General features: G+C 48.4%; 4 protein-coding genes across 5 annotated transcripts in view; 1 reads left to right on the plus strand and 3 right to left on the minus strand.

Annotated features, from left to right (window-relative positions):
• Positions 1-25,975, minus strand: part of LOC142761647 (myosin-IIIb-like) — a 410,699-nt gene that overhangs the window by 275,032 nt on the left and 109,692 nt on the right. The window lies entirely within an intron of this gene.
• Positions 1-25,975, minus strand: part of LOC119160162 (uncharacterized) — a gene marked incomplete in the record, with an annotated part of 240,686 nt that overhangs the window by 38,181 nt on the left and 176,530 nt on the right.
• The window catches only part of LOC119166429 (elongation factor-like GTPase 1), a 409,196-nt gene that overhangs the window by 28,584 nt on the left and 354,637 nt on the right, over positions 1-25,975 (plus strand). For both annotated transcript variants that reach the window (XM_075891604.1, XM_075891606.1), the window contains exons 17-18: positions 4,525-4,657; positions 5,045-5,900. In XM_075891604.1, coding sequence (XP_075747719.1) covers positions 4,525-4,657; positions 5,045-5,900 — 989 coding nt within the window. The remainder of the gene's footprint in view (positions 1-4,524; positions 4,658-5,044; positions 5,901-25,975) is intronic.
• LOC119159532 (doublesex cognate 73A) lies at positions 7,376-25,858 on the minus strand. Its single transcript, XM_037412326.2, has 4 exons — positions 23,715-25,858; positions 13,241-13,465; positions 11,682-11,937; positions 7,376-10,315 (listed from the first exon to the last, which is right to left on the minus strand). The coding sequence occupies exons 1-4, from the start codon at positions 23,832-23,834 to the stop codon at positions 10,242-10,244; spliced, it is 675 nt and encodes a 224-aa protein (XP_037268223.1). The 5' UTR covers positions 23,835-25,858; the 3' UTR covers positions 7,376-10,241.

Here is a 25,975-nt window from a genome sequence, read left to right on the forward strand (position 1 = left end):
CGAGCGACCACAGGAAATAGAGGGTTTCATCTCGAATCGTCGCACTGAACATTGGTCGCAAGAGCCTCGCTCGTCGTCGCCTGCTCGCTACAGGTCACCGAGCCCAGCCTATTCATGCCGCGCTCCGAGACGCCGTTCACCCAGTCCTGCAAGTCGGGAAAACTGAGTTCAGCGACCTCCTGAGGTGAGGCCGCTCACGCTGACTCTATGGGAGATCCTCCACTATGACGACAGCGACGGCAGCAAAAAGATGTACAGACACAGTCAAACGTGGTACGAAGAGTGGTGACATCAAACATTGCGGTAACTGTGGACGACAAAGAAATAATGGTGCTAATTGACACTGGAGCAGACACTTCCGTTATGAGCATGGGTCTTGCCTGCAGGCTGAAGAAGGTTTCTACCCAGTGGGCTGGGTCGCAGATACGTACGGCAGGAGGCCATCTTCTCACTCCGGTGGGGCGGTGCACAGCGCGAGTCAGTATTCACGGATTTACGTATCTCGGAGATTTTGTAATACTGCTGAGTTGCTCAAGGGACCTAATTCTCGGACTCGACTTTTTGCGTGATAATGGAGCCGTGATCGATTTGCAAGAGTCGCAGGTGACGTTTTCTATGGCACACGCTTTAGCGCGCAACCCTCACGGCAATTACGTCAATGCTTTGAGAATTGTTGACAATGACGTCACGTTACCGCCGAAGAGTAGCGTGTTCACCTTGGTAGCCTGCGACGTTTTTGATGAATTCAACGACTATGAAGGTATTTCAGAGGTAAATATCCCGCTGCTGCTCAAATGAAACATATGCATAGCCCGATGCCTTGTTCAGTTAGAGAATAAATGCTCTCGAGTTCTTCTGATTAACTTTAGCAATGAGTTTCAGCACGTCCCTAGAGGGACTACTGTCGCTTTCCTCAGTGAAATCTCCGACTTTTTCGATATCGGCACATTGGATACGACTTCACCGCATGCAAAAACTTGTTCTGACCTGGGAAGCCCCATTCACCTTAATCCAGACTTGCCAGATTCACGAAAAGAGCGGCTGCTAAACCTTGTGAGGGAATTCTCGGACTGCTTCTCCACAGCATCGAAAGTTCAGCGTACCACCGTTACAAAACACCGCATTGTTACAGAGGAGTCGGCGCGGCCTCTTCGCCAACATCTATACCGTGTGTCCTTGAAGGAAAGAGAGGTGATTAAGTGTCAAGGTCAAGAAATACTGAATGATAACGTCATTCAACCCTCGACAAGTCCGTGGGAGTCACCTGTTGTCTTAGTAAAGAAAAAAGACAACACACTACGCTTCTGCGTCGACTATCGACGGCTTAACAAAGCCACAAAACGCGACGTTTACCCCCTGCCACAGATTGATGACTCCTTAGACCGTCTACGCCACGCCCAGTTCTTTACATCATTAGATCTCAAGTCGGGGTACTGGCAAATTGAAGTTGTCGAGGGCAACCGTGAGAAAACCGTGTTCATGACGCCTGACAGGCTCTACGAATTTAAGGTGCTGCCTTTCGGTCTCTGTTCAGCTCCCGCCACGTTTCAACGCATGATGGACACTGTACTAGATGGACTAAAGTGGCAGACGTGTCTTGTGTACTTGGATGATGTCGTTGTGTTTTCTAGCACGTTTGACGAGCATATTTCAAGGCTAAAAAGTGTCCTCACTGCAATAAAGAGAGCGAACCTTACCATCAAGCCCGAAAAGTGCTACTTCAGCTATCAGGAACTCAAGTTTCTCGGCCACGTGGTGAGCCCAGGGGGTGTTCGACCAGATCCGGAGAAGTTGGCTGCCGTTGCCGATTTCCCTCGTGCTGGAGACAAAAGGGCTGTTCAACGATTCCTCCGACTCTGTGCGTACTACCGACGTTTTGTCGAAGGACTTTCGAAAATTGCGGAACCTCTTACAAGACCGACACGGCCAGATGTACCTTTCGTATGGACGGAAGAACAACAACAAACCTTCGTAGAGCTGCGCAAACAACTGCAAACAGCTCCAGTGCTGGCACATTTCGACGACACTGCCAACACCGAGATTCACACAGATGCCAGCAACGTAGGAATCGGAGCCATTTTAGTTCAATGGCAGAACGGCGCAGAGCGTGTGATCGCTTACGCGAGCCCCGGTCTCACAAAAGCTGAGGCTAATTACTCTACCACCGAAAAAGAGTGCCTAGCAGTCGTTTGGGCCATTAGCAAGTTTCGACCCTACCTATACGGCCGGCCATTTCGAGCGGTCAGTGACCACCATTTTTTCTGTTGGCTTGCCAATCTACGGGATCCATCAGGCCGCCTCGCCCACTGGAGCCTCCGCCTTCAAGAGTACGACATAACGGTGGTCTACCGATCAAAACATAAGCATACAGATGCTGACTGCCTGTCTCGCGCTCCTATTTCCCCGATGTCGTCTGACACTGAACAATATTTACCGTTTCTTGGCATCGTCGATGTGGTGCGGATGGCTGAACTTCAACCTGAGGACACTGAGCTACTTCCTGTCATCCAGCATCTTCAAGAGAAGACGTTATCGCCCACGCCGACTCTCGCGTGATTTAACAACGTATTGCCTGCGAAACAATGTTCTCTACAAGAGAAATCTTGAGAGCAGCCAGGAAACTTTCCTCCTCACCGTTCCAACGGCACTGCGTAAGGAAGTTTTGCAGGCGTACCACGACTATCCTTTGGCCGGTCACTTAGGCTTTGCTAGGACATTATCGCGCATCCGAAAGAAGTACCACTGGCCACAGCTGTATTCGTTCATTCAGCGCTATGTCCGCACCTGCCGTGACTGTCAGAGGCGTAAAGTTCCACCCACAAAGCCCCCCAGTTTCCTCCAACCTTTAGATCCACCTCGAGCACCATTTCAGCAAGTGGGAATGGATCTTCTTGGTCCGTTTCCTACGTTATCCTCAGAAATTAAGTGGATAATCGTCGCAACCAACTCTATGACTCGCTATGCAGAAACCAAAGCTGTGCCTAAGGGAACTGCAGTTGAAGTCGCCAGATTCTTTGTCCACGACATTGTTTTGCGTCATGGTGCACCTGCTGTTCTCATAACCGATCGCGGAGCAGCATTTACGGCAGAGTTATTGCAACAAGTCACCAAGCTGACGCACACCAACCACCGGAAAACAACAGCTTATCATCCCCAAACGAACGGCTTGACGGAGAGGTTAAACAAAACACTGGCCAGCATGCTATCTATGTATGTTAATGTAGAGCACAAAACGTGGGATGAAATTTCGCCGTACGTCACGTTTGCTTATAACACCGCTGTGCAAGAGACCACAGACCTAACACCATTCGAGCTTGTTTATGGCCGTCGCGTCACAACACCGTTAGACGCTATGCTCCCCGTAGACCAGGACAACAGCGGAAATGACAGCGTTGACAACTTCGTCGAGAAAGCCGAGGGAGCCCGCCAGCTTGCACGGAACCGCATTCGCGCGCAGCAAGATATCGACGCTCGCCGTTACAACTAAGGCCGAAGGAACGTCCACTATCAACCAGGTGACTATGTATGGATGTGGACACCAGTTCGACATCGTGGGCTTTCGGAGAAGCTATTGCGATGGTACTTTGGCCCTTACGAAGTTGGGCGCTGCCTCAGTGACGTGAATTACGAGGTAGTTCCCCAAAGATCCGACACCAGTTTAAACCGAAGATGTCCACGTCCAGAAGTAGTCCATGTAGTACGGATGAAACCGTACCACGCCCGCGAGTTACGAACACTTCGAACTTTTTCCTTATTATCCACAACAGTGGGGGCTTTTTTTTTTCATTGACATGATCATTTTTTTTTTCATGGTCACCTCTAGCATCTCATTCAATCGACCGGGACGGTCGCTCTTGAAAGGGGGGATTTGACGCAAGGTCGGCTGGCAACTATAGTAGCCAGCCTCTGAGGAAGACAACGAAGTAGTTCTGTGTGCGCATGCTCTGGTGTTCGCCTTTCTGGCCCTTGTGTTACGAAAGTAAACGCCCTATTTCGTACCTGTGTCTTTGTGACGATATTCGATTTCGAGTTGAATTATGTGGTGATCACTGCCAAGCGTCTCGGGGAGACAGGTCCATCACACCTTCTCGACATCTCGTGTAAAGGTGAGGTCGGGCGTGGTATCTCTCGTGATGCTGTTTCCCACTCCCGTGGGCTCATTCAACAATGTGAGGCCGTGCTGCTGAGCAGAGTCGTGGACTCTCGTGTCTTTCTTGGTGGTGATGGCATAGCCCCAAGCTGTGTGGGGAGCATGGAAGTCCCCTACGACCACTAACCGGTGTGATACCGAGTGAAAAAAAAGTCGCAGTAATCAAGTTGGAGGGGTTATTTCTGTAAAAATGTCAACTTAATTTTCACTGTCGCAATGTGCAAATGATGCATGGGGATTTCTTTTGGATACTTCCACAAGATTTAGCGGGAGACACACGTTTTCTGTGAAAAAATAATAGTATCTTACCTGATACTTTGTAGTAAGATGTCAGCCTTCAGTTGTCTATTTCTTTTCCTGATACTACTTTGCAGGTTTGCAAAAGTTGAAATCAATGTATCAGACCCAATTGTGCCCTTCCGAGAGACCATTGTGGAGCCACCAAAAGTGGACATGGTAAATGAGGTTATAGAAGACAAGAATTCCGTACAAAGGGCACCAAAGGAAGTAAGGCTCTCTTACTTTCTTATTCTCTGTGTTGCTTGTATTTTCTTGTTTTCGTTAATGTGTTCATGTATTTAGCTATAAAGTGTCTTCTTACTCTGTTATGTGAAATTTCATTGCGTATGCTGCTAACTTGACTTAAAAATTTTCTAGTTCAATTTTCAATTTTTCCAAAGTGTATACAGACAAATATTGATTTCTTTATAAAGTATGCACTGCTTTTGGTTGTTTTATCTTTAATTTATATATCATATTTGTCACATATGACTGATAAGAAATTGCTAGATTGTAATGTTTGTAAAAACTGTAACATTGGTGAAACGAAGATGCAACTGCACACCAACCATGTTCGCCAAGTCTTATCGAAGAACGCTCATTTTTGTCTTTCAGGAGGAAGATGACAGCGTTGCCGATGATGGGACTGTAACAATTTTCACTCCGAACCGGCAAGTCACAATCAAACTACGAGCACAACCACTCCCAGAGGAAGTCACAGAGCTGCTCGAGAAGCACACGTCACTTATTCGAGACTACGACCAGGCACTGTCGTCCCGAAGTCGGAAGCTGCCAGAATCTCTCTCTAAGAACATTGGGGAACTTCGGAAGGCCTTGGCCAAAGCGTTTGCAGAGAGCGGTTGGCCGGAAGAGACAATGGATCAAATTTGGTCTGTTGGCCCCCGTAGGTGTGGGCCCAACGTGCTCCTTAATCGTATTCCTAGGTTTAAGAAGACCCCAGTGTTTCAAGAAGGTCTGCACTGTGCCAACTCAGCTAGGCTAGAGGAGGGTGATGTGGACATTGCAGGTGTGGAATCTTTTGAGCACAATGATATCGACAAACATAGTGATTCTCTCTTGGGCTTGGAGCTGCACGAGCAGTCCAAGAAGATAAATGAGGATGGTGGTGGTGGTGAGAAAAAAGACAAGAGTCGTAGCTTTGAGTGTGCTGCAAGGGGTTCAACGAGTGGGGTTAAGACATTAACTGACTACGACCACAGTTTCGTGAGTGGCTTTCAATTGGCAACACTGACGGGACCCTTGTGCCAGGAGCCAATGATGGGTGTGGCTTTTGTGGTGGATCAGTGGGACCTGGACATGTCGGTGGAAGATCCAGGCACTTACGGACCGCTTTCTGGCCAGATCATCTCAACCGTCAAGGAGGGCTGCCGACGTGCTTTTCAAGCCCAGCCGCAGCGGCTCCTGTGTGCTATGTACAGCTGCACCATCCAAGCCACATCGGACGCTCTTCGTGAGTGTCTATTCAATTTTTTTTTTTTAGAGGTCACATCCTTAGTGTTAAACTTTTGCATGACATTACGTCAAGCTAGATGCAGTGCTTTAGTAACACGAGACAAAAAGGCTCTTGTGCCTTGCATGTTGGAGGTTGTTGTCATAAGAACTAATAGTATGCATTTCTCCAGAAACACTAAAGTTCTAGTTTTAACCGATTGTCATGTCTTCAAGAGTGATTGATTGAGGAAAACATTTAAGGTATTTTAAGAGCTTAAAATCTTATTGCTATAGACTGCCTATACCACAACATTATGTACTGTAGTTGAATTAGGGTGTTTCAGATGCGAATTATGACTTATTTATTAAGAGTTGTCAACTAAAATGTGCTAGGTGACCTGACCATAAATACCCACTAGGTGTCTATAGTAGAATTATGAAGCAGGGATTTTGGAGATAGAAACTAAATTGCAACTAGGTGCTGGCTAAACTAATCAAAGTTTACCAATGGTATTGCATGCTAACACATTTTGAGAAATTGGGACATCGTTGAGAAAACTAAATGTGTGTGCAAAATATATGCAAGCAAAAACTGTTTTGCTTCATTACATAAAGAACAGTAAACATGATGAATGACTGAACGAAACAGAAGTTATGGTTACGACAGTTTGAATGGAATTTAAAGCAATCAAGCTACTCCTCATCAAACATTAAATGGAACCTGAAGTGACCAGAGAAATAATGTCCCATTTAATGGGAGTTCTGTTTACTGAGAGATGAACAAAGGTGCAGAATACAAGTACGAAACCAATCATACCAGAGGCAGTTGTTCAGTCTAAACACACATCCGTTTACTGAGAATGTGCTGTATTGAATCTCCGCCACTTTTGCAGAAAGACCTTCCCGCAAGGTTCACTCATTACAAACAGTCAACTTGGGTGTGAAGATCTCTCGAGTAGTGATTCTACATACGATAGTTGAGATGATTGCAAGCACAAGAACAACCAAAATTTCTACAGAAAGTCACGCATGCACTCATCTTTTTTAAGAGATCTGTGCTTTGAGTGAAAATGAAACCCAATCTAGCAAATGCCCTGTGACACAGCTGCTGCTGGGAGCGTGACTGACTATGGTCTAAGTGGAACATGCAAATAATGTCTTTTAAAGTGCTCTGCAGAGGAAAAAAAAAGCAAAAGGAAGAAGATAAGTAGACGGTGTTTGTCGCTTGAACTCTGGAACAGTGGAGGATGTAGCAGGGGTACGCGAGCATGCTGCCCCTTACTGAAGCTAATGAGGGTAGTGTCATTTTATATAACAACTTTTTCCTTGTGGTAGCATGGAAATCTGATAATTCAATTTTTTCCAGCTTTTCCAGTTAAAAAAAAATTAATATTTCTGTAAAGCGCTTTTCAGGCATTGCCTTTCGACTTTCAGTTTGCAGTCAAAATTTGCAACAGGGCATGGAGAGGAACTCTAACTTAGCCTGCATTATAGTTCAGCGACAATGGAGGAACACTTTATTGAGCATTTAGTGCATAAATCAAGCTGTACATCACTCACACAAATTGGCTTCTCTCGATCAAAGGATTACAAGTAGATACCTCCGGTTTACCGGGGAAAAAATGCTAATTATAAAGATGAGTAGTGGCATTTGTCACATTCCACACTGCTTCAACCTTTTCAATGCCAATCCCAAGATAACTATGGCAACCATACACGCACAAACTCTCGTTTAGCTTTTGGAATCACCCCCTGGCACACATTAGACAGCTCTTGCACAAAAAAATAATGCAGGTGTGTACCAAGGTATTTGGGGAGTACATACATATAAACAAATGCGACTTGTAATTAGGTTTTTCCAACAGATAAAGCACACGTTTCTACAAGCGCGTCGGCTTGCGTTGTTACCAGCGTCTCAGCAGCACAGCCATGGCAAGTCAGCCTTCCTTGTCTGTGTGCAGTTTGACAAAAAGCTTTCGATGAATTCAGGCAGTGATAAAGATGGGTAATTGTGGCTTTTCACAAATAATTAATATCTAATTGTTTTTTTAGTTAGATCATTGCATGTAACTTGCTTGTAATGAGGGTTTATGTGTCCCGAAAAGCATCCTACTACATTGCTAAGACAAATTTTTTATGTGATATTACAAAAAATAAAAAAAGCATGGTGGCCGGGAGTGCAGAGCAATTCCAAAAAAGGGAAACACCCTGTGGTAAAGTGGTTAAGAACAACACATACCACAGTGCCAAATTGAACAATATCAGCACTCTTATTGAGTGGATTAAAATGCTCACTTTGGTTATATGTGGAATAAATTATTTGGAACCATTCAGGATTCAGCCTAATGCATAAAAACCACATTAGCCTACTGTATGGTTATCATCCACTTAACCACAACAATTGCTGACCAATGGATTGGAAATCGTAACTCATGCTGAGTGAAGAACATACAGTGACAAAAAGCTGGAATGTGTCAGAATAAATCTTAAAAATTTTCTAACTAAATTCTGTTTTGCTGCGTTTATTTTGGACTAGGAGATGAGTTCAGTGATGGTGACTCATAGATCTGATATACCAGTTTGTCACAGTTGTAGCAACTGTGGTGAGATTGCAAGGGAAGGGTGTCATCGTTTGCAGCCACTGTTTGCTTCCGAAGTTGTTTTTGTCTAAGTTCTTCATTTATAGTAAACAGCTCTTGGTGGGCTGTTTGGTAGTGCACCTCGGGTCATGTCTAAAAATGATAATGTAAACTGATGAAAGTTGCAGTTATTTAACACAGTACTGAGGCACTGCTGATAAAGCTAAATTAAATGCAAGCTAATATTTTGCATTCTGCACGACAGTCATCTTAGTCGCAACTCCTTTTAAAATAAACTGACTTTTTAAAAAGTATTCGTTACATTTCCTTGATACTGTTATTCTGTTCTGGCAACCTTAACAAGATATTCAACTGAAGTAACACCATTAAGGTCTAGTCGTAGTTACGTGCACATCACTTAGGGCATCGTAAGAGGTAGTGTGTTGGCAGATTTAATTGCAGAAGTTCATAACATGCACTACTTTGATATGTTGTGTGGGTAGCAAAAGCCTCAAGTACCTAAGAACTTTGAATTGGGTGGCATTGGTCTTCGTATGATAACTTACCTTCCTGAAGGATCACTTTTAAAATTCAATTGAACAAACCCACGCTTAAGCTTCAAAAAATGATCTTCTGTATTTCAAACGCACATGCTTTCGTTGCTGAACTGTACAATGAAGCATCCTCAAAATGCAAGGTGTATTGTTTTTCTTATGCGTTATAAGCGATCTGTCAGTAAGAGTAACTCGCGCTTCAGTCTGTGGCTGCAGTAAGAGATGCAGACTGGAGCGACAACAAACCCTCCTTCCTCTACCCTCCTCTAACAAACCCTCCTCTTAACTGTGATTGACAGGTGACATATGCCTGTAGTTTTCCGCAGCTCTTTATAGCAGTTCAAACGGGCGCACTTTACGTAAGCCTCATGTTTTTTTTTTAAACGCCATATTAATTTTTGCGCGTTCCCAATGAATGGACTTGGTGTGGTTTCTTTTTAGCGGAAATGATATTTGGGTGTTGAAAAACGCTCCCAAGATTGGGTCGGTGGTAATCTTTCTTGATGAAGGGCGTACTCACACCGTAAAATATAGCGTCTGGTTTCTTGACACCGCAAGCTCACCTCGAGTAAACAACACAACGTTTACAGTACTCAAAAAAGGCGGAGAGATAAAAAGAGAGAGGGAACTGGAAGATTTTCATTTTGCAAAACCTCGCGTCTTTCTTTCTGCCCACCGTCAAGGTGGCTTTGCTGCACGCGTAGTATATGTGCGGCGAAGCCAGCTTGTCGTTGAGGTAGTACGGTAGTGTGCGCGATTGTTGTACCTCCTAAATGTTGTCAACGCTTTATTTATTTATATTTTTTGCTGAAGAAGCGAACTTAGTCTGTTCGTTGATTTTCTTTGAGGTTGTTTTCATTGGAATTCATAATAATTAGTGCGAAGTTGTGCAGCTAGACAAAGTGTACGACCTTCATGGGCGACGAATGCAACTTAGATGGCCGTTATCGAGCTGTAGGACGTGACACCTAAATCGCAATGCACTTCCAGGTCGCGAATTATCCCGTTTTTTTTTAATTGGGCGAATTGCCGATGACAGCGTCCGCCGCTGCAGTAAACGTCACTGGCGTGTCTCTGAATGGGAAGGTCCGAGTGCTTGTGTTGCTCGTCTCATCTGGGCACATTCAAAGCCGCGTGCTGCTGCTGCTGCCGTCTCCCCGTCATCGCCTTGGTGATACCGCCGTCGACGGTTGCGTTCGAACGGCGGTTCTGGTCTACATATACACATCAGAGCTTGTAGTAGAGGCCGGATTTTTTTATCATCTCGAGGATCTTTGGCCATGGGGCTTCCGGGTAGTCACCTGCGGGAGAGGGAACGTTGTGATTGGTGCAGAACGCGACCGTCTGCTGCCGCATCTTTTATATGCTTACAAAAGCGGGCTGATTGCTCCCGGTGTACTGCCACGTGTGCCTCGTTACGATGATATGCACTGTCCGCGTCTTCTAGAAAAATATAAAGAGCGTAATCCTATACAATGTATTTCAAGTGGAGTTAACATTCAAGAAATACGACTGTACTCCCGGACAACTTTCCCTGACAATGAAGGGAAAAGCTTCGGGGTCGGAGCAACTGCACTTGTACCCCTCCGCGAAGTAGTCCGGTTTGGTTAGTGTTTCGAATGACGGACGCGTTCGAATAATAAACACTGCGTACAATCGGTTACGTCCGCTTGGACAGCCATTTGTGAGTGAAATTCGTCACAAGCTTATTCTGCGAGTCGTCGGAATAGCTGGAGGGTGACGAGCGCTCACCTGAAAACGAAGACGCCATTTTGACTGTGAGGTGCACGTACAACGTGCGACGTTTTCGCGCGTGACATTGCATAAAGTAAAACGAATATGAACATATTCTTGGAGCGTGCTGCGTCTCTTTTTAAACAGCATCCTGTAGAAAATGAAGTAATGTTGTTTTTTTATTATTTCGACGCAAAAAAGGCGGGCGCAATCGTGGAACTACATTTTGCAGTGGTGGCACACCCCCACTTTGGCACCGTAGTCTTCCCTTCATTGTGAAGAAAAGTTGTCCGCAGGTGTAGTGTTCTGGTTTGTAGTAGGCGGATTTAGTGTGTGTGTGTGCGTGTGTGTGAAATATATATATATATATATATATATATATATATATATATATATATATATATATATATATATATATATATATATATTTCCGGGTCAGACGGGACAGGGGTCAATATCCTTCTCTCCCCATCTCGCCCGAAGGAAACAGCCGTACTTTAAATTAAGTCTATTCGTTCATTGATTTTTATTTGTGGCGCTTTTCTTCAATATTAGTAAAAGGTAGCTGCAAAGCCGTCCGGCACTTGTCTGATTAAGTACAAAAGTAGCAAGAAGTTCTGCCTTCTTATTGCGACTTCCGACAGGCGCAGCAGTCTTTTCTGGAGCTGTATGTAGTTATTAGAGAAGACTGCATAATTTGTGGTTTAGCGATTCCTGTGGAAACTCCCATTTGGCGCGCTTATTGTTACTCGGGCGTCAAAGGTGGTGTCATCAACAGTGAAGAAGTGCAGAGCAACGATTTCTCACAAGGTCTCATAACATCGCTAACTGACCATTCGCGTTCGACTGTGCAGAAGTTCGGTGAGAAGGTCTATATGCTTGCTCACGCCCACCAATGACTGTCCGGTGTGTAGAGGAAGATGCCATACGTACCCTTCTGGAAGTTCCTGCTGTCCCTAGGCGGCAGCGAGGCCGGCCCCTGAGCGCACAGCATGCCGTACACGCGGATGCCTGGTATGTTGGCGTACGGCGGCGTGGTGTGGCGCACGGGCCCCAGCAGGCGCGAGCCCGTGGGGCATCGGCACACGAGCAGGTAGTGGGCGCGGCCCGTGCGGGTGCTCTGCAGCGCCAGCAGCTGCCAGTCGCGGGGTTCCTGGCAGCGCCGTACCGACAGCACGGGCTCGCACACCTGCGCACGTGGTCGTACTTCGTGAGGAATGTCGAGACTTCGCCCGAGGGTCCTGTATAGCTGTGTGCAGGGCACGTTATAAGCTCGATGCATCGAAAGGGTGTGTTTTCTTCAATAGCTGAGACCTTCTAGTCGCAAGAGTCCCACAGGTATGCCAATATTAGGCTCTCTAAAGGCACATTTGGCTGGTCATTGTATAATTATAATTTTTTTTTCGTTATGAAAGTGTGTAAATGACTTACCTGTTTTATATTTATTTGTTTGCCGATTTGTAAACTTATCAAATGTATATCCACCCTGCCAAAACCCTATGTTAGGGCTGCAGTATTCATAAATAAAAATAAAAAATAAAAATAAAATAAATAAGTTGACAAGAACTTTAGCACTGCACTATATGCCGGCCGCGGTGGTCTAGTGGCTAAAGGTACTCGGCTGCTGACCCGCATGTCGCGGGATTAAATCGCGGCTGCGGCGGCTGCATTTTCGGTGGGGGGCGAGAATGCTGTAGGCCCGTGTGCTCAGATTTTGGTGCACGCGAGAGAACCCTATAGGCGGTCGAAATTTCTGGAGCCCTCCACTACGGCGCCTCTTATAATCACCATTGTGGTTTTGGGACGTTAAACCCCACAAATAAAATCACTAGGACATAAAGCAGGCGTTTGCAGTGATTGTCTGTCTTTTACTTGCATACAACTCACGCTTGCCTTAAAACTTGGTACATGGATGCGAGAGTGTTATGGAACGATCATTTGAACCTGCCAATGAAACACTATGGACACTTCGGAACGTATCAACGCAATAGAGTTCTCCTGGCAGAAAAAGTAATGGTTGTAGAGCATTAAATAAAGAAAATATGCGCAATATTCTCATTGCTTGTTAAGATGAGCCTTAAGTGTCAGTGAAAGATATTTTCTAGTACTGTAGGTCCCTTTACCCACACTGTATAGCTTCAGTGGTCCTGACCGAGAATGCACGTACTATGTGCGTCGCAGGCGCGCCATTATTTTATTTATTATTATTTATTTATGAATACTGCAATCCCTGATAGGGATTTTAGCAGGTGGGTTACAGTGCATAAAAAGGATACATGGTTTACAACAACTGTACAATTCAACACAGATGAAATGGCTCTTCTTCTCGGGTACAAAAAGTTGTTACAAATAATACACACACAAAAACAACAACAGAGGATCGGTATACAGTGCTAATTAAGGTGGGACTCAAACAAACATATTAGATAATATGTATACGTGGAGGCGCCCACACGTGCGTAAATGGGGCATGCACCGTATAGACAGTATACCTTGATGAGGTTGAAGGTGCCCTGCCTGTCGTTGGAGACGAGCTTGATGGTGTGCTCGTCGAGCTCGGCCGAGTCCGAGCAGGGCTCGGCGAAGGCGGCCGGGCAGGCGCACAGCGGCTGGGTCCGGTTCACGCGCACGTACAGTGCCGAGCACACCTGTTGCGCCGCGCACTCCGGCAGGGCGGCCACACCGCGTCGTTGCCAGGGTCGGTGACGATGGTCCACCTGCACGAATTTCGCCGATGCTTTCGGGCGAACTCGGCAGTACGAGTCGCGCTGCAAGTTATCTTTTCGCCCAATTTTCTTTCTTCACGTTTACATTACAATTACTACTAATGACATTCTCTATACTGCTCTTGGCAGCATGGTCTGTTAGTTCGCATGAATATTGTTTATAACGAAGTAAAAGGAGCCCTTAAATATACATTCTTTCCTTCGTCACAATGGCGTTATTTACCACGTGGTGACAACGGTAATATACTGTCCCGTTGTGGTCAGCACGTCGCTTTTTAAGCCTGTAAAAACTGTGCTAACCACTGTAATCACCTTAACATGTTTCCGTTCGCATTGAGCAACTCGCGCAGTTATAATGTTTTCGGGTCTTGGTAGATTGTAGAAGGAACGGTAATACCACAGTGTAAACGTTATTTCTGCCACTGCTAAAACGCCTCACGTTGAGTGACGGTTTTAGTTACTCGAACATTTTCGTCTCATCGATTTTTGCAAGAAACGTGTTCGTCCCTCTTGCTTTTTATTTTATGCGGCGCACCGGAACTTCGTCGAGAGACAGTTCTGTGCTGATATATACTGAATTGTAACCTCGCCGCGCAATATTTGTCAAATCAGATAAATAAGCAGTTCACTGTACCAACCCCAGTGACCCTTCCTCTTTTTATAGGAAGATGAGAAAAAAAACTTGCCGCTGTATACTTCGGGAGGAGGTGATTGCGGATTTTGTGCGGCAACCACGCTTTCTATACCTCTGTTCTTTTGTTCGACGTGGCAGTCGGGAACAGTTGCGACGCGCGTTCACTGTATTATTCACGTAACAAACCTCGGTAATGTGTGAATTTCGATCTCGTGCACTTCTGCTTTACGAATCGCCTTCAGCTCAATGACCTGCACCACATATCACCGCGTCTGCTTGGCCCACCTCATTGGCTGGCATCGCATATAACGACGATGCAAATCGTCGCCACGTGCGCTGTAGCCCTTGTGTATCAAGCGTAGGATCTCGTGCAGGAACGCCATATAGCGAATTATGTAGCGCTCGCGGTCAAGGCTGACCTGCTCCTGCCTTTGGGGAGCGGATTCGGCTTTTATCCGTCGTCAGGCGCGGCGTATCGGCGAGGGCTTATAAGTCGTCGCCTCAGAACGAAGTACTGCGGAGAACTCCCGGGGGCTTCTCTCTCTATTTTCACCAGAACTCCACAACCGTGCATTGGCTCCGTAATGCTGTGTACTTTATACGGCTGTGGCCGCCGCTGTTGCGGTTAAAACGGTTTTCGCTCGGACAGCGCCCGTAGCGTCGGCCACCGTTACATCCTCCTCCGATGCCCTTGGCTGCGTTCGCGGTTTCACCCATTGCGGCTGACCGCGGTCCCCTCCCTTTTCAAACATCACACTTCAGAGAACAGCACGCGGAAGAGGGCACCGCGTGACCGCGGAGGCCCGCTCTGCTTTGCTGTATGCGCATACCGTCGCCCCTGTTCCTTTTGTTCGCCCATGCTGCCTGCGCTTGTGTAGGCATTTGATATGGCTGCTGACGCTTAGTGTCCACTGCGGATTTCTTGCTCAGTTTCCCCCAGTCTTTGTGGAAACGCGCCTTCCTTTCTTTTTTTGTTATCTTTTTGTCATCGTTAGGCGTCGTTTATTTTTTTTTCTTTCCTAGCTAAGTGCGTTTTTTTCTTTCATCTTTCCGCGAAATTCCTCCCGAATCTCGTTGTTTGTTGCCGCGGCATCGCTATAAGATGCGCCTAAACCCTCTTTGGAATCTCCAGCTCATTTACAGGCTTCCACTATGCTGCTGTATAGGAACTAGGCACCAACAGATCCCCTTCGTTGCGCGAGATCTCTCCCGATCTCATCGTTGGTAGCCTCGGCGTTCGCTCGCTCCTCGCCGCGTTCTATAATCCCTCCGGTGAACGGTGGTAGTGGGCACGTCGACGAAGATTACACAGTGTGGAAGAGGAAGGGAGGGGTTATTGGTTCGCCTCGCGGTCACGCGGATGTCACCACGGTCCAAGCATAGCCCTCGCCTCGCCGTCGTCTCGCGCCGGTGTCGTCGTGATGGGTGTCGGAAGTCGCCGGTGACGATTGTGTGACGAAGGCGAAGATGAGGCGTCGCCTACCGGCTCGAAGCGACGCCCCGTCAGGAAGCTGGAGAGAGGAACCGTCATACCCGAATGGTATAGGTATACGAGGCTAGCGGAAGTGCCGATACGTGCTTTCGCAGAAGGCACGTGTGTCGATGCTGGGAAGCAGTGCCTCCTTTCACCATTAGGCACCGTGAGAAGGTGGTCTACACACAGGTCGCGCTCCTCTTCGTGACTTCGTTTCTTTCTTAGCGTGGCTTTCGCGTGGCATCTAACGATCACTGTAGTTAGAGGGGTTACCGTGGTATTGATGATGGGCGTACTTTGGTGGCATACTGAACAACCACTGAGTACCTTCAGTATTAGCGGTTAGTGACCTTGGCATGAATAAAAAAAAGAAAGGAAAAAAAAATGCCGTAGCTTCCTTGTCGTCGCCTATCATAATGCAATCGATGTTGTAGCTATCAGCGGGAAAGTTTTCTTTCAAGCTGTGCTGATATGGGCACTTTTTTATACTGTTTCCAAACCACTGAACGAGGTGGCCAGTATCTAAGGTCAAGCTTCAGGGTCAAGCAAGAGTGAAGAGCTACTGCCTTCTTCGATGTCTCCGAAATTTCGGATCTGTGAACGTTGTGTCGGCGTAACCCTTAGCTGTACTATTTTCGCCAGCGGTACGTTGTTTCAAAGCTTGAAAAAGACGTTGCACGATATGTTTCGTGAACACCTTGATAGGTTGTAGTCTTCGCGCAGTAACGCCCTCTAATAGTAACGAGAGCTGATTAATCGCACCATGGTTTAATTGGTATACGCCGCTAATACATTTAGAGCAAACACACGCTCTGCGGAAGAGAGTAGGCGCTTCTCTGTCGGACGAAACTAAGCACATGTAGGCGAGATTGAAAAAGGGCTGCTCCGAATCGGCGAGGACAATTCACTAGAATATTTTTACTAAAATCTTGGGTCCGATCAACGAGAACTGGAGGTCTAGCACGCTAATGAAAATTGATACCGGTGTGCTGAGGTGTCAGTTCTTTCCCCAAGCGAAGCAGGCATGCAATTTCTCAACTGTGCCGTTTCACTTTTTGCTGCTCCAGTGTGCTTTTAGGCCGTACACGGTCAGGTGTACTTTTTTCTTTCGTTGCAACTTATTTTACTCTTGCGCTTTTTGTGGCTTTTCTGGTACAGTTTTATGAATGCATTACATTTTATTGCGCTGCACTAGACAGTTAGCATACCTTCGGTTTTAGTATTAGGAACTGCCCCTGTTAATGTCTTTAACATGGAATCTCCGATTGTAATACATATCACTAATGACATTTTGTATGCATAGAAACTGAGGGAACTTGAAGCACGTCTCAACTGGACGCAGACGGGGAGTAGTACATTAATTCGGCGGTCATCAGCCCTGCAGAGACAGTCAGAGGGAGAGCTCGTCAGAAGATGGTGCGCTTCGGGGGGGGGGGATTGACGTTGGCCATCGAAAATTAGAGGTCGAAACGCACACGCAATACCACAGGGTGGTGGAAGACAATTTGGCGTAGTCCCCGCGCGTATCACCGGCACATCGTGCCGCCACCACCGATGCCCGCGCGGGTCCTGTCCGGCGTCAAACCAAACCGCCGGTCGCACGCGACGTCGGTTACCGGTTTTTTCCGCGTGCATTACATTTTGTCGTTCCCTCGCACACTCGGCGGCGCTGCCTTCGTGGGAAAGCGGCCCCGAGGGAATCCTGGTCGAATAACGCGCGTCGGATTTTTTTTTTTTCTCCGCCGTCTTCACCTGACCATATACGGACTGCATGTTCGGAAGCTTCTTCGAAACCGGTGCGGTTTCGTGAGGCTTCGTTTGGTTCGGGAGAAAGCGGCCGCTCGAAACGCGAGTATGGCGTGCGTGTGCTCTGTACTCGTCTAGCGTTAGCGACGTAACGTGCTCGCCAAATTATTCGGTACGGGAGATTCAGTCTTTTTTCTTTTTTTTTTCTTGCGTCAATATTTACTTTCGTGCTAATGCGAGGCAGCACGTGAGGTCTGGCCTCCGCTCATTTGTTTGAAGATGCGTCTTTCTTTCTTTCGTTCTTCTCGCATGCGATGTGCTGATCAGCTACTACAGTGCAATCAACGCTTCGTTGAGCCATCTGTACATCTTTCCCGAGACGTTTTTGTTATTTCTTATTACCCGGAGTTCCACAAGGAGTTTCAGCGGGTGTAACCTTGTATACCCCACCAATTCATAGACTGTTCTTACGGACCAATGCTCAGAGGTGGTGACCTGTCGTGATGACTGTTGAGGCGTCCGTAAAAATCCTGCTGTACTTCTCGCGTTTAACTCCCTGGAAGTTACTGTTGGAAGCCGTCACCCGTCTGCTTGGCTTTTCCAGCTATCAAGGGTGTATTCAAGTGTGGCAGCTTGGGCTAGTTGGTACGGCATGACGATAGTTATAGTGCGAGAACAAAACGACGACACAAAGACACTCCGTGTCCTTCTTGCCTCTGTGTCGTCGTTTTGTTCTCGCGCTATAACTATCATCGTGTATTCAAGGTTATCGCTGCTTTAGAATCGTATAACCTTCTGATAACGATACAGCAGGGAATAGGTAGCATCCTACGCGGTCACTGTCGTAGCTCGTGCTACACAAGTCCGCTACATGCCGTGTAACAATTCTAGAGGCATATTTAGGAGATTCCAAAGTAAAAAACCCGAATGTAAGCGTCTGTCGCGCGGAATCGAACCAGCCACCTCTCGATTCTCAGCGCGCGGCGCTAACCACTACGCCACACAGTGGGCGTTGTGTGGAACGCCAACGGCAAGCCATTTACCGTTTGCCACCATACACCGTTTGGCAGTCCTCAGAACTTGGAAATTTTAGCGCGCTTTCGTTATCGTCGAGGTGGCGCGATAGCCTCGCCGCGCTTTAAAGGTTGTCGCCCCCCACGAAGCGCCGCCCCCGCGGAGCGTGGTCTCTCCTGCGCGCGCGCTTATCAGACTCGTAATTCAAGAGAGGACGATGGTCACTTCACACGCTGCTGCGCCGCGTTGGCGAAAGGAGCGTGATGCTGACATACGGCGCAGGAAGAATTGTGACAGTTGTTCGCGCTTCGCCTGTGTATACTTGCGCGCTCGTTTCGGGCGTCTTTTTTTTTTTTTTGTTCGAACAACGCGCTTGAAGTGGCGAGCTGTGACTGTTGTTAGGCCGCGCTCGTACTGTGTATGCTAATTTCGTGCGTCCTTTCTGCTTGTCGTGTGCGCTGTAAGTTTCATGCTGCTTGCCGTTCCTAACGTGGCTTCACAATTCGTTGCACTTGCTGAAACAATGCACCATGAACGCTCTACTACCTCTGTAAAGACACGCTTGTTTCACTTTCGTGTTATACCGATTCCTATATTGGGGAACTGCTACTTTTTTTTTTTTTACAGTGAGAGCTGTTATGTGATCGCAATGTGGTTTCACGTGTGGTGCCGTAGTTGTCCGCCGCCGCCGCCGGTGTCCTTAACCACTCCCGCACGAAAGAAGAAAAAAATTAGTAAATAAACAAATACACCAAGGACACAATAGGATTCGAACCGTAGTCCGAATGGCATTCGAGTCCAGTATTTTACTACTGAGTCACACCGGTGCTTGGAATGCGTTTCCAAACTCGCCTTAGGCAGGCTCGATGTCGGAAAAGGAATCGCGTTAATATGAGTAATAAAGCGTTTTAGAACATCAAAGGGACAACCAGGCGTCACACATTGCGAATTTCCCAACGAGTGGGCCGTCCAATTCTCCAACCCATTACAAAAGCTTGTTCTTGATCACCTACTAGGGTAACTGTGGCGCATACCCACTTCAGGCAAAATTCTTCGGCCATAGTAAGCGTGCAGTGGATACCTCGCTTCTCCGAAGAATGACGAAAAATATCATAGTGAATTCCGGCCAACTACACAAAAATTAAGATTCTTTATGGCGTGGTGGGTACCTGCAAGTGTACTGTAGCAGTTACACGAAGAGTGATTAGAAACGGCTCTGAAATGCCGCTTTTCTAGCTTTCGCGGTGACTGTGCTGCGCGTTCTGCGCAAGCATGTGGTTTTTCTTTTTTCATCTTATCTACGTCATGAACTGAACAGAAGAAGGTCACACTTTTTTTTGCGTTTCTCAATAACAGTTTTCTATTTAAAATAATATGTAAAACCGTTGGTGATAGAAAATAAGCTCAAGCTGTTCCGAGGTCTACGTACCGCGAGAGCTAAATGGTGTATACGAATAGCTTGCCGTTATATCACCAGCACAAGCATCGTGAGTGGCATCTCGAGGTCGCTGGTTCGAATTCCTTGGAAGAGTCATGGCTTACACGACACAAGACAGCGACGTTTTTACGTTTGCTCATTTAACGCCAACTATGCACCACGTTGCTATGCATCATGTTGCTTGGATTTTTTGTACTGGTTTATTTTTGTATCCTTTTTTACATATATAACCTCACGTGCATATCCGTGACATGACGGCGACGGGAAAAAAATCTGCCGAGATTGTGCATATAGTTGCTATCGCAATGAAGGGTAAGACGCGGTGCATAGTTCGCGATAAATAATCGAACGTACGTAAGAACGTTGCTGTCTTGCGTTATGTAAATCGTGATTCTTCCATGGACTCTAGCTATGTACCATCAACCGACAGAAGTCAGTTTGCGCAGAGTTAAAGTTTCATTTTCATCGTTTGCCTAGAGAAAACTTGAGCTTAGTTTGCCATACCCTATGCAGCAGGGGGCTAGCTGGTGAGCAGGATGCCTCTGCTTCTACTGTAGGCCCCATTATGTTATAAGTGGAATACGAGAATCACTCGCATGTATACAGTGAAGCACTGCTGGTGACCAAGCCCAATTAGGAGTACTGGTCGTGCGACCAAGGTAGTGGCGAAGCGATTGGCCGCGAATGGCCGCTTTTGTCTCTAAGTGACTCGTTTGGCTCAGTCGCTCACTTCTTGGATTTCGCATTCACGCGACTGCATTCACAAACGTCTGAACCAGCCAGATGGACAGGTACAGAACGTCAACTTGTTTTGCGGGGCAAAAGTAGCGCGAACACACTTGAACTCTGTGTGTCGATATTATTCAATGTTTGTAAACAGCGGTAGTCGCCGTCGACCTTATAGGTACTTGGACGCCTGTAGTGAGGGTTGCGGCGTGTAGGCTCCTCCCAGCCCAAAGCCCGCCATCGCCCTCTATGATCACGTGACAACTGGCACAGCGGCTGCGAAGCAGCCTCCGAGAACCGCGGGCTTGGGAGCCTCCCCCGACGTGATCATAGAGGGCTACAAGCGCCCCAGGGGACCTACCCGGTATGTCAACGGCGCCTACCGCTCTTTAGAAACATGGAATAGGCATATAAGTCGCCCGTATGTGTAAACGCTGGTCGCATATCGTTTTATGGTCGATATTGTTGCAAATGGTCGCGCGGCCGGTGCTAGTCGCCGGTGTGAATGGACCTTGACAGTGATGCGTCCAGCAAGACGCAACTTGTACAAAGTACGTATACCGTTTTCTTGCCCCTGCTAATCACGCTTTCGCTGCCGCTTGTTCGCGTCCGCCGGACACGAATAGGTGGCTGTGCTATGTCTGTACTGTTTAAGGGAACCCCCGAAGCTCCATGTTTCAAAGCAGGTTGTTGACTTGAAGGCGCTAGAAGACAAGTGATGTTGGGACACGTGAAAAAAAGAGTGCGTGCTGCGTGTCGTTGAGGCATGAGCTAGCAGCGTTGAGTTGAGAAGCGGAACCTGGTACCCATCGCTTTGGCTCGGGCTTTATAGCTGTGAGGTCCCATGTAAGCGCAAGGTGGAGGGAGCGGCTCTCAGTCATGGTCGCCGCGTTTCGATGAAAGCGAAATGCGAGAACGCTTGTGTGCGTTCGTTTTGCGTGCACTTTTTGGGCATTTTGGGGGCGTTATAAATACCTACAGCTCAATAACCGTGCCTTTCATTGTCACCTTCGACTTGTTCAATAAGTGGGGAAACGCTGCAGGACAGTAAAGTGCTTAACGATGAGTGGTATCGTTGAAGGTCAGAAAAACGTGGTACTATTGCCACGCTGCAGCTCACGGCTGAGAATGCGAAGGCGGTCCTGTGCGCGTTAGGTCTAAGTTGATACGTGCATACGGTTGCTATGTCGCTGTCGCCCCGGCGGGGTGGCGTTTCCCGTCGGCTGGCGCGGGGAGGAGACGAGCAAAGGGAGGGTGGGTGCCCGCCGTGGTCCGTGGACCGAGGAGCCATAGCGGGTTCGTATGCGCGTGCACGTGGTGGCGGCGAGAGCCGCCGCTGCCGTGACCGCAAACTGCGGCAGCCTATCCATGGGACCGTGGAAGCCAGCGGCGGGCCTCTTTCGCTCCTGTCTCGTTGCCGCGCGTTCCGTCCCCTGGCGACGCGGCATCGCATTGTCCTCGCCTTTCTTCTGCCGCGGCGCTTCCGTTTATTTTTTTTTTCTACACTTCGGGCTACGTCTGTGTCTGGCACATTACAGGAGCATCCACGACCTTTTGGTCTCTGAGCGTGGCTCACCGTGGTGCAGTTTGCCGCGCTATTTTCTGCCGGTTTGTATTTCTGGTTTGTGCTCGTTGGTATTAATTCAACGAGCTGGGCGTTTACGACCTGCTAGACACGTTGGGAGCATTGCGGTGTTGCATGTGGCAGCTGATTTAGCTACTGTTGTCAACAGCCACTTTGCTTCTGTTATTTGAAGTTCGCATGTTGCCCCGTCGCGGTGGTCTAGTGGCTAAGGTACTCGGCTGCTGACCCGCAGGTCGCGGGTTCAAATCCCGGCTGCGGCGGCTACATTTCCGATGGAGGCGGAAATGTTGTAGGCCCGTGTGCTCAGATTTGGGTGCACGTTAAAGAACCCCAGGTGGTCGAAATTTCCAGAGCCCTCCACTACAGCGTCTCTCATAATCATATGGTGGTTTTGGGACGTTAAACTCCACATATCAATCAATCAATCAATCAATCAATCAATCAATCAATCAAGTTCGCATGCAGGTTTGCAGCCCCCGAAGCCAGAGTACAACTTCGCGATGATATGTGCATGGTGCGATAACTTTGGCCCAATGAAATGCACTCGGTGTTCTAGCTTGCGTGAGACCTACTTCACTTCTTAATATCAGAGATAAGCGCAGACGTCAACATCACGTCTCACGTATTATCGGCGATCGTGTGCTTAATGTGGCCAACTACTACTTTCTTTTATAAGCCACGCAAGAAAGCGGGTGCTGAACGTCTCGGCGGGACATCTCTGGGGGGCTGTTTTGTTAAAACGCACACATAACCGGTGCAGACCTCTTTTCGCACTTTCGTCGATGTGCCTCAAAGTGCAATTGACATTTCGCTCGCTCAGACGCTTCGCACTTGATCGCTTCTCCTTCGGGCACGCTTAACCCAGTTTCATTTTCGCTTATCCGCATCCCGTAAGACGCATCCAAGTACAACGAGTACGTCTGAACCGCCTGAACTGCAAGGGTGTATATACTTGATAGTGCAACGCGCCTCACTGACACCATCGCTTAATACAAAAGCGATGCGAATCCCGGGTTTCATGGTACTTGAGAAATTCGAGAAATAGAAATTGTCTGGCTACCAGCGCACTCTGGGAATCCTGGGAACGAGGCGGATCAACTGAATGCTCGAGATTTCGTCAGTTGAGTAGGTGAGCCGCCCGTTCCGGGGAGGTCCGCGAGAGATGGGCTGGTGTCCTTTCACAACATCACGAATCATTGTAAACAAGAGCGGATGCGTTATCTGCCCCCGCACAGACGCGATCTTTTCCCAACCATCGCGTGTTGAATAAAATATACCCGAAGGAGATAAAGCCGCGATGCAAATGGTGCGTGGCAACATATGATCACACACTTTGGGATTGTAGCATGGTGCCGCCACCGGCGGATTTTATGCGCGATCTCTCTCTCTCTTGAGCACTGGGAGGCCGTGTTGACCAACTCCGACCCAGACGTCCAGACAAGGTTCGTGTAGTGGTAACACAGGCCGTCGTCAACCTTGTGCTGACGGACATCTAACGCGGAATCGTCCGAAGTTGCTTTCTTACGAAATAAAGTTTTACCATCCATTCATAGAAGGCTCATATCCGTCAATCACCTCACAGTTGCGCGACCTAAGCTGAGAAAAAAAAGACAACTCACTCACCTTGGACTGTTGCTGCTGTTCGCTGTCACTTTGGGTGAACTTGGCCCACGCGCCGTCGGCCAGCCACAGAGGGACGACGAATGTCAATATCCCGGCAAGGACCCAGTGGCTGGCAGGCATCCCTCGTCACGTCGTCACGCGGCCACACGACATAGAGGCACCGCTCGCGATGCTGCCCCTGTCACACTGCACTGAGAAGGTGTGGCGCCCCACGGAAAGCCCCTCACCGCCTGATCCTCATCCGAGAAACACCGCCCCTCTCTCCACCGAACGGACTGGGATGCGGCGGCGCGCTTTTTGAAGCGAACGACGCTGCGTAACGGGAGTTTTCTTTACCTGCCCGGGAGCTCCGGCGGTCCGTAGCGCCTATTTCCGGCTATTGCCGGTGGTGGCGCTGCCAGCGGGTGACGTCATCGTGGATTTGAGGAAGGTGGGGGTGAGGGAGGGTCTCGTTAAAGCGACGACAACGACGCCAGGGACCGGTCGGTTCGCCGCAGGTTGCAGGCGTTACCCCGGGAGGCGGCACACGCCGTACCCTCCCATCTTCGCGGTGGACCGGAAGAAAAACTGGGTCCCTCTATGTATACACAGACACTGTAGGAGTTCGGTTAGGACGTAGGAATGCGTCGAATTAAGCCCGCTCTTTTGTTGTCTGGCGCGTGGCAGGACGCGGCTGACGTTATCAGCGCCCTATATTCCTTCCCCGTTCGCGCTCGGCTCCTGCTTGCTTGGCAGATGAAGGCGCCGTATTCACTGTCAGTCGGTCGTCCGCCCTGCACTGACGAGCACTTCGAGAATCGCACCTCGTTGTTGCGTCTCTGGCGGGGAAGCCATTTTCGGGCACGATGGACACATTCCCGGCCGCGCGCTCTGCGATCCGGCGAGTCGCGCGCTAACGGGATGGCTCGGTGGCCCAAATTAAACGCATTTCGCCTCTTCTTCTCGCCCGCTTGCACCCGGCGGGCTCCCTTAATTGGGTCAGCTGGACAATCGCCCGTCTACGTCGCCACGTTGTTCGTTTGTGTATCGTTGTTCGCGATCTTTTGCCCTTCCCCGTGGAAGGCGTCCCATTTGCCTCGATTGCGTCCGCGCCTCGTCTTCGTGACTCAAAAATGGAGGGGGGGCAGGGGCTACGCGCTGCGAAATGTTTGCTCTCCGCGTGTGAAGGATCGTCGTCGCCCGGTGGCCCGGAAAATCGGTTCTCCCAGAAGCGAGTGATGTTATAGAAGGGAGTCTGTATAGACCGCTCCGTCGTCGGTCTGTCTCTCTCTCTCATGGCGAAAAGAAGCCGATGGCATCGCTGTGTGCGCACAATGTTTAGAAAGAATACACCAAGGTCGATGACGAAGCCCCGAGACCGACGCGGTGGCTTCGCCCCTCCCGACAGTTGCCGACCCGTTCCGTTGTCGGGGCGCGCGACCAACTTGACCCGTTTTGTTCGGTGGTCTGCTACCATCACGTTGACGCGCCGTCGACATGGTCTCCTTTCGCATTAGTCTGGGACGCGTACGCCCCAGTGAAAATGCGGCGTATACATAACAGTGCGACGGCTGCGCGTATGTATAAACGCCACCACGCTTGAGACGGACGGCCCGTGTCGTGACAGGTCCGATCATCTCGGGGAGCCGTTGCCGGACGATCTACTCTGGCCTTCGCGGAGTCCTCCGGTACCTATATATAGAGGAAGCGAGAATCACTCCGGGTTCTGCGAAGAAACGCTGTCTGATCCTTCCGTATATGGGCTTCGGCGTGCGGCGCGCAAATAGCCGGATGCTGTTACGTCGTGTATATGATATGGACGGGCATTATTCGGCCCGCAATACTATCCACTCGACGAGACGTCAACGTGTGCGTGGTGTGTTGTGATATATAATGATGAAATAGCCGTCTGCGGATTTTGGAATGAACCCTATCGACGTGTGCGACGTTCTTTCCGCCAATTGATCGTCTTCATCTTCTGCGAGCATCGGTTGGAATGTCGGAGCTCTTTTTTCAGTGTTAGATTTTTTTTTTTTTGCTTCGTATATCAGCGGGGAACTAGATCATCCTGGTTCACTGTACCGTGGCGTATTTTACGACAGCACTGTGATGCGCATCGTAATGAGGCCTTTAGTTGTTTTACAACGGGCCAGTTTCCCGTGCCATATTTTAAGGAAGGAATAAGGCACAAACGAGACGGATACGAGGACGAACGCCTACTATCAACTGATTTTATTAGAAGAAAAGGTTATACGGGGAAACACATAGCGAGATTATATAAA

Source organism: Rhipicephalus microplus, chromosome 1 (genome assembly GCF_043290135.1).
Source record: "Rhipicephalus microplus isolate Deutch F79 chromosome 1, USDA_Rmic, whole genome shotgun sequence".
Classification (NCBI taxonomy): Eukaryota; Metazoa; Arthropoda; class Arachnida; order Ixodida; family Ixodidae; genus Rhipicephalus; species Rhipicephalus microplus.